Source organism: Zingiber officinale, chromosome 11A (genome assembly GCF_018446385.1).
Source record: "Zingiber officinale cultivar Zhangliang chromosome 11A, Zo_v1.1, whole genome shotgun sequence".
NCBI lineage: Eukaryota > Viridiplantae > Streptophyta > Magnoliopsida > Zingiberales > Zingiberaceae > Zingiber > Zingiber officinale.
Window position 1 is genome coordinate 78,519,355 of NC_056006.1, and position 13,264 is coordinate 78,532,618.

The following is a 13,264-nucleotide window of genomic DNA, read 5'->3' on the forward strand; positions in this document are numbered from 1 at the left end:
AAGATATCGTATGTCCGTTAATTAATTGAGTTACTGACAACCCAATTAATTAACATCTGATTCCAAGAGTAGTATCACTCAACTTTATTATCATGTTAGACTAAGTCAACCTGCAAGGTTTACATGATAATCCTTATGAGCTCCTCAAAGGAACATCATCAACCTAAATAATTAGGACACAGATTCCTTCTATAATCAACAACACACCATATAAATAGTATCATTTCCCAACTCATCGAACTTATTGATTTAACGAATAAATCTCACCCATTGATAAGTTAGAAATAAATACTAAGTATACATGCTTGTTATTATATAGGGATGAAGAGGATGCACATCCATAATAACAGAGGTTCTATTCTTTTATATAGTCAGTACAAATCAAACAACCTCAAATGGTCCTGATCAATACACACATATTGTATTAGTGTAATTTTATAGTCAAGACAAACTAATACCAAATTACACTACAACCGTTCTAATGGTTTGTCCCAATCCATCTTGATTGTGAGCTACTATTTATAATTTATAAGGAACTGATAACATAATCTTCTGTGTGGCACCACACACCATATTATCTACAATATAAATTAAATGGATAACTGCATTGATATATAAAATGTAAACATTTTACCAAAATGATTCTTATTTCAAAATATTTCAAAACAGATGTTCATACAAAAGCTAGGTTTATAGTATACATCTCAACAATCTCCCACTTATACTAAAAGACTATGCTACCATAAATGCTATCATACATCTGATTCTCATCCCCTCAACATGCCTATCAAAAGCTCTCGCCGAAAGGGCCTTAGTGAAAGGATCTGCCAAGTTATCCGCTGATGTAATCTTGGCGACAACAACCTCTCCTCGTTTTACGATGTCTCGTAACAAGTGGTACTTGCACTCAATGTGTTTACTTGCATTATGGGCTCATGGTTCCTTCGAGTTTGCTACTACACCACTGTTGTCACAATAAATTGTGATAACTTTGGGCAAACCAGGAATCACATCTGTTGGATCGAGAAGCGCTAGAGGGGGTGAATAGCGCTCATGGCTTTCACTTGTTTCATATTCGTAAAACAGTGAGTAATAAGCAGCGGAAATAATAAAAGAAATAAGCAATCACACAAAAGACACCAAGGGTTTACTTGGTTCGGAGCCTAGGGTGACTCCTACTCCAAGGCCCGCGATCGTTGATCACTTACGGTGGGCAACAACTGTATAGCGCAAAAGTGTACAAGAGTATTACAATTTTAACAGTATTAAAAACTTATACCGACAACAAGAAATCTTAAAACTGAAGCTCCGGGTCATCGGTGGCTTGTCATAGCTTGGCCGGGACGTCTCGTTAGCAGCTAGTTGAAGACAGATGGCTTTTCACGGAAATAGGTACATATGTATAAAAACTAGTTTGAGAGGGAAAAACTCTCCAACCACATAACAAGTCATACAACCATCATGAGTTTGATCCTCAAAAATAGAGGCAAACTCATCAACCATCCCACTCTCATGCCTCATGTTCAGCACCCCTTGAGCAAATGTTACTCAATGTGATGCATTCACGCTTACATGCATTCACACACCATCCAATTTACACGTTCTTAATCACTCAAACAAAACACAATCTCACATGCAATCAAGAAATCTATCCAATCATGGACGTCTAGTTACCCAGCTTCCATGCCTTCTGCGGGTTTGAGCCAAACTCACAGTCAGAATTCCATGTCATCAAAACTCCAACCATCAAGCTTCAGACAAAAATCCAGCACAGCAAACTCACGGTCAGAAGTCCATCACAGTACACGGTGAGCTCCAACTTTCGGTCAACAAGCTTGAGACCGAAATCCAGCAGGTCAGCTCAAGGTATAATGAGCACAAAATTCGGATATAGATAGTTATCCCACTTTTAACAAGTGATCAGCTATTAACGAATTTATCATGTCTTTACCGCGAGCTGTTTGTTGCGGACTAGATAGGTCTTTATGGTGGACCTATGCACCCTCTTGGATTTTTTGACAAAATCTCAATCATCAACGGATTTGATGTTGTCCTTACCGCGAGCCGTTTGCTACGGACTAGATAGGTCTTTATGGTGAACTTATTCACCTTCTTGGATTTTTTGGCAAAACCTCAGTCATCAATGGATTTAATATTATCTTTACCACGAGTCATTTGCTGTGGACTAGATAGATCAATAACGGTAGATCTATTCACCATCCTTCTCCATATTGCACATACAAAATTACAATGCAAATACAAAATCATGCACCAAGAATATGGCAAACCAATCACCTTATGCCACCTACCACCAACATTTGTCTTCAACGTGAAAAGAAATTCCAAGCAGGTTAAGCCCCAACGCCACATCAGCTTGATCCTCCACCAAATTAATATTTGCACTCTAAAACAATGAAAGCCAATTGCCCAAAAAAGCAAATAAATATACCATTCTCTCCATTCGCCGAAAAATTCCCTTTCGCCGATGAATTCCATAGCATAAGCCTCCACCGAATTAATGTTTGCACTCTCAGTCGATGAAAGCCAATTGCCGAAGAATGCAAATATTAAATTGTACCATTCACTTCTTTCGCCGATAAATTCCTTTCGCCGATGAAATTCATGTACCGTTAAAATCAGTATCAGCATCATTCTTAAAAGTTGATCTGCTCACACTTTTGCAAGGCAAATCATTTTAATTTCTAGAGAGGTCCACGAAATGGTAAACATGAATTTGGATTTTCTTCAACATCCTATCAATATCAGGAGTCACTCCCTCGTAGCGGCATCTATTACGAGTTTCCCATAAAACATATATCATACTAGAAATTCCAAGAAACCGAGCTTTCATTTTTCGACCTGCACCTTTGTAGTGTTGACCAAGAATATGAAATAATTCCACCACGGAGTTAACATCATGATTAATTTCTAGCCAATTTCTCACCTTGTTCCAAAGAGCACGTGTGATAGAGCAATCAAAGAACAAGTGACTATTCGACTCGTCTTGACCGTGACAAAGCACACATGTCTTGTTTTCTTCATATGTCAATCTATCAGTCGTTTGTAGCCTCCCATGGGCAAGTAACCAAAGAAAGAAACGATGCTTCGGCATAATCTCCGGCCTCCAAACCATTGATGCCCACGTCACTTCAGGACCTCTCGGCATAAAGAAGCCATATGCATTTGTAGTCCCTTTGTTTCCCGTCGCAAACCATTCAGCCATCAAACTGCTCGCTTCACCAGTACCACTTGTAGCCCCTTGAATTTTGTTCCGAATGCCCACAAGTCTTTTTATAAGCGGAGAGTCCGAAGCTTTGATCCCCCATTGCCAAAAATTAACCCCTTTGACATAATGATGGTGCACCCATCTTACCCATAACGAATCCACGTTACTTTGGATCTCCCATAATGTTTTGCTAAGAAGAGCCTCATTCCATGCATGAAGGTCACGGAGTCCATAACCACCATCTTGTTTCGAAAGACATAAAGTCGTCCAAGAAATAGGAGGATGCTTTGAAGTCCACACGAATGCACGACATAGAGATTTGATTTTATCAATAACACCACCGGGAATGGGGAGCATCGAAAGCCAGTAACACTCCACCCCTTGAAGCACCGTCTTCACCAATTCCAAGCGCCCTGCATAAGATAAGGTATGCTTCGGCCAAGAATTAATTTTCTTTGCAATATTATCAAGTAATGGCCCATAGTTTGCAATCCGCAACTTCTCCGCCGCTAGTGGAATCCCCAAGTATCGAAATGGAAATGTACCCTCTTGGAACCCGATAAGTTGGAGCAAACGGTCCTTCATTCTATCATCAATTCCCGCCATATACATATGAGACTTCAGAGAATTGGCCCGTAGTCCTGCTTCATTACCAAAAACCTCCAAACAATCCGCCAAAATTTTTATAGAGGACTCATCCGCCCGGGCAAACAACATCAAATCATCGGCATAAGCAAGATGTGTGATGCCGACCTCTTTACACATAGGATGAAAGTGAAAAGAAGGCATCATGGAAGCGACCTGCAACCTGCGAGATAATACCTCTATGCACAAATCGAAAAGTAGAGGAGATAGGGGATCACCTTGCCTTAGTCCCCTACGCCCACTAAAAAATCCATAGATACCACCATTTAGGGAAATAGAGTAAGAGGCCGTCGTGACACACTCCCTAATCCACCCACAATATCGTTGGGGAAAACCAAAACCAACGAGAGCTTCCATAAGAAAATCCCAATCCACTGTATCAAAAGCCTTCTGTAAATCAACCTTTATCATACATCTCGGGGATATTCGTTTGCGCGCATACTTCCGTAGCAACTCCTGAGTGAGATTAATGTTATCTCCAATAGAACGCCCTTTGACAAAAGCTGCTTGTGCCGGATCCAACAAATCCCCCAAAACTCCTGCTAATCGGCCAGCCAATACCTTTGCAATGACCTTGTAGAAGACATTGCAACAGGAGATAGGCCGATAATCCGTAACCCTCGGGGCATGGTCCGCCTTTGGCACCAAGGATATCAATGAGTGGTTCCACTGTTTGAGGAGCACACCATTCAGAAAAAATTCTTGAACAGCTGCGATGAAATCTGGTCCAACAATATCCCAAGACGAAGTGAAAAACTTCGCACCGTATCCATCCGGCCCCGGCGCTTTGTCGCTCCCGATGTCATATAAGGCGCCTTTAATTTCCTCCACCTCCACCGGCCTGATTAAGTCCATAGATTGACCCTGAGTGAGCTTTCTACCAGGAAGTCCACCGCTGTCCATAGGGTTGCATGCTACCTTTTGCCCAAGTAGATTATGAAAGAAGCCCACAAATTCATCTGCCACTTCACCCAAGCTTGATGTTCGCTCCCCATTCTGCTTTGTGAGTGTAATAATGGCATTTCTCTTGTTATTGCGCTTCACCACATCATGGAAGAATTATCTGAACTTCTCAAATAAACATTCTTTGCACGCTGCTGATAAAACTGTTTCTCCGCCTCCGCAAGTAGAGTGGCCTTCCTCCTTATATCATCATAGTCCATGGGAATTGTTCCTCCTGCTAAGACCTCTTTCTGTATCTCGTCTAACTCTGCATTTGCTCTTCTCGCCTTCTCTGAAATGTGCCCAAAGTGATTTTTATTCAACTCCCGCAACTTGCTTTTTAAACGGGTCAACTTTGCCTTAAGAATATATTGAGCATTCCCAAAAATCGGTGTTGACCAAGAGTCCAACACAAGCTCGGTGAAACCTTCTTTGAGTGACCACATATTAAGGAACTTGAAAGGTCGGTTTGGGGGTCGATCTTTCGCCAATGTATGCACGATGGCACAAGAATGATCGGAGAGACACCCGGGCGTCGTAAACTCCGCATAAGCATCAAAATCTATGTTTAGCTGCTGGTCGTAGTCCTCTTAAATAGCTCGTTGAGGGCACCTCCAATGCCCCATGCCCCATGGAGGCACCTCAAATACAAGGTTTTATCCTGACTTCGTCGCTGCCAATAAGCCTCTACTACTGCAACTTATCCACTTGAGGGTGCCCCCAATGCCCCATGGAGGCGCCTCCAAGAAGCAGTCCAAGGTGCCTCCATTGTCCTCTAAGGCGCCTCTAAGCTCACTGCGCAGACAGCTCCAGCCTTGCACCCGAGGTGCCTCCAAGCTCCATGGAGGCGCCTCAGACACTGTTCATCCGAGGCTTAAGGGTGCTCCTTTGTACCTGCAAAATATGTTAGTCCAAAAGATACCCTGCAACACAAAGTTAGCACATAATATCATAAATATAAAGTCTGACAGTCATTGGACTGTTCGGGTCTGACTTCGGATTTCGACCCTCACCTACTCCCCTCAGGAGAGATTACCTGATGCTAGTCTGGTCCTCCAGACCGACTGGACTTTCCGCCTAGGGTTACCACCCCCTAGGACCTAGGGTTACCGCCCCCTAGGGTTTTTCTCCACCTAGGGTTACCATCCCCTAGGACCTAAGGTTACCCCCCATTAGGATTTTCCTCCACCTAGGGTTACCGCCCCCTAGGACCTAAGGTTACCCCCCCTTTAGGATTTTCCTCCACCTAGGGTTACCATCCCCTAGGACCTAAGGTTACCACCCCTTAGGGTTTTCCTTCACCTAAGGTTACCACCCCCTAGGACCTAGGGTTACCACCCTCTAGGACCTAGGGTTACCACCCTCTAAGACCTAGGGTTACCACCCCCTAGGACCTAGGGTTACCACCTCCTAGGGTTTTCACTTGCCTAACCACAGTTAGGACTTTCCTGAAATCTCATTTAAGCACGTCGGATAACAAGGAATCTTAACTTTGAATCCCTTTTCCATTATCAAAACCTAGGTTCGATCGTCAGATGCTTCCCGCACCAACAACATCTAAATCCATCAAGAAGTTTCTGAGCCATACAACTTCTTTGGCTGCCTCAGAGGCTGTCACATACTTAGCTTCCTTGGTGGACTATGAAATGCATTTCTACTTAACACTCCTCCATGCTATGGCTCCACCTCCCAATGTAAATGCATACCCCGAGGTTGATTTACTACTGCCCCTATCTGATTGGAAGTTCAAATCCGTGTAACCAACAAGGAGCAAATCATCTGCCTGGTAAACCAGCATATAATCTCTAGTCCTTTTCAGGTACTTTAATATATGCTTTACGACAGTCCAATGTCTCGGTCCTGAGTTACTTTGATATCTGCTAACCATGCCTACGAAAAAATAGATATCTGATCTCGTATATAGCATCGCATACATTAGGCTTCCTACAGCCAAAGCATAAGGAAATGTCTACATCTCCTCTATCTCATTTTATGTCTTAGGAAACATCTCTTTAGATAAAGGTACTCCATGCCGAAAATGTAGAAAACCTTTCTTTGAGTTTTACATGCTAAAACGAGCTAGGATAATATCGATGTATGAAGCTTAGGATAAGCACAACATCCTTTTCTTGCGATTCCTTATTACTTTGATCCCAAGAATATGTCTACATTCTCCCAAGTCCTTCATATCAAATTGCTTGGACATTCATACCCTTACGTCTGACAACACTTTGACATTGTTGCCAATGAGCAAAATGTCATCCACGTATAGTACAAGAAATACCACCACGTTTCTGTCATTTTTCTTGTATACACAAGACTCATCTGGAGACTGAATGAATCCATGAGACTGGATCACTTCATCAAACAGGATGTTCCAAGATCTCAAAGCTTGCTTCAGTCCATAAATAGACCGATTGAGCTTACATACAAGATGCTCTTTGCCCTTCGCAATGAATCCCTCTGGTTGCTTCATATAGATATTTTCTTCAAGACTTCCATTAAGGAAAGTTGTCTTGACATCCATTTTCCAAACCTCATAATCCATATGAGTAGTAATAGATAAAAGAATCCGGATAGACTTAAGCATGGCTACCGGTGAAAAAGTTTCCTCATAATCGATTCCCTCTTTCTGAGTATACCCCTTCGCAACAAGCCTCGCTTTAAAGGTTTCCACCTTCCCGTCTGTTCCTCTTTTTCTTTTGTAGACCCATTTACATTCAATGACTTTTACACCATTTGGTGGTTCTACAAGCTCCCAGACTTGATTAGAATGCATAGATTATATTTCAGAGTTCATTGCACTTTGCCAAGATGCTGCATCTTTATCTTGGAGTGCTTCATCATATATCCAGGGATCAGCTTCATGTTCACCAGGGATCAAGTCCGAAGACTCTCCCAAAAATATGAATCTATCAGGTTGTCTAAGTAGCCTCCCACTACGACGAAGCACTACCTGTAATTGTGCATCATTTATGACACGTGTTGCAGCTACTTGTGGTATCTCATCTTGTACCATTGGTACTAAAGTAGAAGTGTCCTCTCTTATTTCCTCAAGAATAATTTTACCCATGGGCTTGTTGTTCATTACATAGTCCTCTTCATTACCCATGGGCTAACAATGACCTTCTGATCTTTATGACTATAAAACAAACCACCTTTCGTTCCTCTAGGATATCCCACGAACAAATGAACTTCTATACGTGATTCCAACTTATTAGCGTCTTCCTTCAGCACATGTGCTGGACTATCCCAAATCTGAATGTGTTTCAAATTAGGCTTACGCTCATTCCACAATTCTGTGGGAGTGAAGGGTACTGACCTAGAAGGTACCAAGTTCAGAATGTACGTTGTCGTTTCCAGAGCATATCCCCAAAACGAATTTGGTAATTCTGAATAACTCATTATTAATCTAATCATTTCCATAAGAATCATATTCTTTCGTTCTGTCACACCATTCTATTGGGGTATACCAGGTGCAGACAATTGGGATTGAATCCCGACCTTTGATAAGTAACTCCTAAACTTTCCTAAGAGGTTCTCTCCACCACAATCAGATCGTAGTGTCTTGATACTTTTGCCATAATGCTTCTCCACATCAGCCTTATACTCTTTGAACTTATCAAAGCACTCAGACTTGTGGTGCATCAAGTAAATGTACCCATATCTCGAATAGTCAGCTATAAAAGAGACAAAATATTCAAAACCACCTCTTGCCTAGATAGTCATAGGCCCATACAAATCAGAATGAACCAATTCCAACACTTCTTTGGCACTATACCCCTTTGCCTTAAAAAGCCTCTTAGTCATTTTTACTTCCAAGCAAAACTCGCAGGTCGAAAAGTTTTCCACTACCAATGAACACAAAGGTCCATCGACTATTAACCTTTGAATCCTACTCAAGTTAATATGACCCAACCTTAGATGCCAAAGATATGTTTGGTTCATTTCCAAAGGTTGTTTTCTCTTATTAGAATTAGAAGATGTGTTATTAATTTTCATTTGTTGTATCGTGAGAGTTATTGGATTAAGAGTATACAAATTGCCAACCAACGCACCAGAACATATAACCACCTTATTTTTCTTGACAACCACTTTATCATCAAAAGAAACAAAATATTCATTCATAAATAATTTAAAATTTGAAATCAAGTTCTTTCTAAAACATGGTACGTAAAGACAATTTTTCAAAATCAAAGTTTTATTCCTATTAAAGATAAATAAAGATCTCCCAATGCAACAGCCACCACTCTCGTAGCATTGCCCATCACTACAACAAAAACCCTCATAGATATCGGTTTTCCACCGATGTCTATTATATTTTCGACCGATATCTATGAAGGCGATGTAAAAGGTCTACCATTTTAGACATCGGGTTAAAACCAGTGTAATATCACTTAACGACATCGGGTGTAAAACCGATGTAATATTATATGTTAATAACACCAGTTTTGACAGCGGTATACGACCGATGTAATATTAGTTAATGACACCGGTTTTGCAACGGTGGAAAACCGATGTAATATCAGTATTGTTTAACGACACAAATTCGATTTTTGAAATAGTAAAAACCCAATATTATCATCAAGCAAATCATAAAATTAAGTTAATATTATTAATTCACTAACAAAATCACAAATAAAAATGCACTGATGTATCTAAACACACTAAGTCAATATCCATATAACCAACACATAAATATTCTTCTTACAACATAAAAAGATAATAGATATTGTGCACATCAAGTCAGTATCCACAAATTACACATAAATATTCTTCTTACAACATCAAAAGGTAATAGATAGTACACAAATATTTTTTTTACTGGTGCCAACGTTATCCTTCTTGCTCTGTGTAGAGATTTAACTAAATCTTTCCCAGTAGTTTTATTTGTTAATAGACAATTCTCTTTATCTATTACTGGATGGGCACCTTTGCTTGTTTGATGTTCTAAGGGTGACAACTGATTGGTGATTCTTTGTAAAGGAGGCCTCCATCTTAAAGGAGCCACTGGAGGCTTTGGGAACTTTACAACATCCTTCTTGGTTATCCTCTCACTATTTAATTGATTCTCCAGTTCTCTTACCTGAATAGAATAAAATAGTTAATATGGATAAAAAGCAGTTTGTTGCTTACATAAGGCAAATTAAAGATGCTGTAAATTCTACTCAAATAGAGATTGAAAATGAGATAAGTAACCTTTTGCTGGTAATTTTTACATGTTTGCTCAGCTTCTTTGATCTGCACATTTGAAATAATCTATTAAAGTGCAGAAAGCAAGGTCAATGACAAAGCTCTCATGGATACACCTAAAATGGCAAGTACTGAAGTCCCCTCCATTAGCACAAGTGTGAATAGCAATGTTCAGAGCATCAACAACTCATTGATTCATGAGAGTTCTTGCATCCAAGAAGATCCAGAAGTTCACATGATCTTCTCTACTAAACCAACTAAATTTGCAAATTCAAATGATGAAGTAAGACCAATCCAGTCCCTGCAGAGTGCATTTCAAACGAATCCTGCTCAATCTCTCACCAAAAGTTGAATTAGAAAACAAGTTTGATGTATATTTAAAGGGAAGACTAACCATATTTCACTAGCTCATCGATGAAGTTGTTGTAGAACTGCACACCTTTAGGATTCACAAATCCTCCTGCATCTACAAAGAAAGTAGCATTCATATAAAATAACAGAATTAGTTTTTTTTAATAACACTCTAACCGATCTAAAAGTTTCAGGGAGTCATACTCGGAAGAAGTCTTGACCAAGAGATGGAGAATCTGTAGGAGTCCAATCCCAATTCAGTCATCAGCTTGACATCTTCCTAATAAATCATCTCATCTTACTGAAAGTTACTTGTATGATTCTTCTATAGTCAAACTAACTCTTTAATTTTGCGATTGCTTAGGAAGTAGCTTTAATAGTCATCAATGGGTAATAATTAAGTTAAGATTCAAACCCAAAATGAAACAGATAGAAGAAGCTTTTATATATTTTTACATTAAAAAAGGTGAACCTAAAAAGTGTGTAGTTATACCTTATATTTGTGATACCCATCTGAAGCTACATCTGCTGTACTTTTTTCCATCATTCGTCCTAAAATATTCATCATAAAAAAAGATCAATAATTCTCAGAAAGTTAAACGGTGGTTAGAGTAATTAAACACAGGATTATAATATCAGTGATTGAAATTCCATTACTCAAATGCATTCAAATGTGAAGTGTTGAGCTACTCATTCTTCTGGAGTCTACTCATCTCCTCTTACAAGTAGAATTAATCGATTTTATATATTAATAAAAAGTAAAATTTGATTGGTTCGACTGGTAAAAAAACAAAAAGTTCGATTTCGAATAGTTTGGTTCGATCATAATCTAATGTTTAGATCCAAATTAATGGTGATGTTGACATGTGATACATGACACCTTTTTTTAATTGTTGCACGAGGAATCACAATTAATGATACACAAAATCTGTGATTATAATGGATTTTCAACGGCAAACTTCCTGCATCTTCTCCTGCTCCCGAATGGTCTGTGACTTGTCAAGCTCCAATGGACAGCTCACAGACTCAACTTTATCATACATGTTCAGTTTCAACATTGCCTGTAGATTGTCAAGTATCATGTTCACTTGGTAGAGATCATGTGCCCTCTGCTTCAAAAGTTTAACCTCATGTTCATTCAATGCATTAGTGGTGCACAAGTAAAGTAATTCATTAACATTAACATGGAATTGGTATGGAGAGTTATCAATCTGGTCACCCACGAGAAGCTCACCCAAATTCTCTACACTCCTTTTGATTCCACCTTGTGGATGGCAATATGGAAGGCTGTAATAGCTATATGGGAGCTCAGTCTCAAGGGAGGTGAGGGAATTAACTTTGGCATATATGCTCTCAACAGGTATGTAGGTGTGAATATAACTACCATGGAGATAAAATGCATCATTACTAGAGACACAAAATAGAAAACGGCCAGTAAAGCCAATGTAGACAATGAGGATAATTTCTTGGAGAATGAAAAAGCTCCATTTGGAACTGTTTCTTCTATGCTCTTTCTTCTTACAACTCAGACCTAAGATCCAACACCAACTTCCTTTACAAGATTACAAGATGACTAAAGAAGTCTGAGTCAAAAACAAAGCAACGTGTCATTCAACCCTTGGAATCCCTTTTTCTCCCTTCAACAGAGAAATCTTCTAGATAATAAACGCAACAAAAGATACTTCAGAAACAAATGAAAATTAATGCCCAAACAATCGAATCTAGAAAGTTAAAAAAAACTCTAATTTTAAGCTTTTTCAACATCATAACCAAGTAATAATTTAATAAACACCAAGACGAAATAAGTAGTAAACCCTAAATGGAAAAAAACAAGTTCTTCCTTCCGCATATGAAAACAATAGGTCACAACCTGCAAAGCTAATACAAGATGGATCCGAGGAGAAATTAAACTAAATGCAGCAGAGAAATCATACAGATCTGGAAGTAGAAAAGAGAAATTACCAGACGGAGCAACAAGATCGGAAAGGCAGCTCGATCTGAGGCACCGTTGGACCAACAAGATAATGAAAAAAAAAACTCAAACACAGTAACTTTAAGCAAGAATCTGAAGATAAAAATAGTAGATCCAGAATCGTAGGTCCTTGGATCTCGACGGAAAACGCAAGAGAGGTACATTGTGGTGAAGAAATCGCCTAGATCCCGGGTCGAGGAAGGAAGTTTACCTCATCGACAGGAAGATCCGGCAGCGACTGGATCTCGGGAGCTCTCAGATCTGTCCCCGTAGAGAGCTTGGAGAGGAGAAGAGGGAGGTGAGGCTGAGTGAAGAGTGTAGTGTTGGAGGAAAGAGTGAAGTGTATACGGTGGACAGCGCTATAGGTTTAGGTTTGGAGGGAAGAGTGAAGTGTTGCAAATTTTGGCTAAGTATTGGTGGAAAAATTAAATTATTTTATTTTGGTTCATTAACACCGGGTTTTAAAAATCGCTGTTAAAATCGGTGTCTATTAACGAAAAAAAGGCGCTCATAGACATCGCCTAAAACCAGATGAGAAATAATCTTTCATAGACAGCTTTTGAAAAAAACAGAAAATACTCAAAGACATCTTTGCTTAAACCACATACCAATGTATATGAGGATTTTTGTTGTAGTGCATGTAGATGATGAGCTCCCTTTCATAGTCGTCCGTCTTTCCTCGAACCCTCTAATGAATTGGATATGATCATATTACTGTTCCAATAGATAACACTGCTAAACATGTTTCAACAACTAATGAATATGATATACCTTTATTGTTCTTCTTTCTGCGAGGGCAGTCCACCTTCTAATGTCTAGATTGCTTGCATGTGAAGCACTTTCCTTTTGGCTTCTTCACACCTGCCTACGGCCCAGTCCCTTGAGGTCGAATCACTTTCTTTACCGAACCAACTTGTTTCTTCTTCTTCTTTCCA

At 39.6% G+C, this 13,264-nt stretch overlaps 1 protein-coding gene across 1 annotated transcript; it reads right to left on the reverse strand.

Annotated features, from left to right (window-relative positions):
* Nucleotides 1–11,304: 11,304 nt before the first annotated feature.
* Nucleotides 11,305–12,545, reverse strand: LOC122031490 (transmembrane 9 superfamily member 12-like). Its single transcript, XM_042590599.1, has 2 exons — nucleotides 12,541–12,545; nucleotides 11,305–11,764 (listed from the first exon to the last, which is right to left on the reverse strand). Exons 1-2 carry the CDS (start codon nucleotides 12,543–12,545, stop codon nucleotides 11,305–11,307), a joined length of 465 nt encoding a protein of 154 aa, XP_042446533.1.
* Between the last annotated feature and the right edge of the window lie 719 nt (nucleotides 12,546–13,264).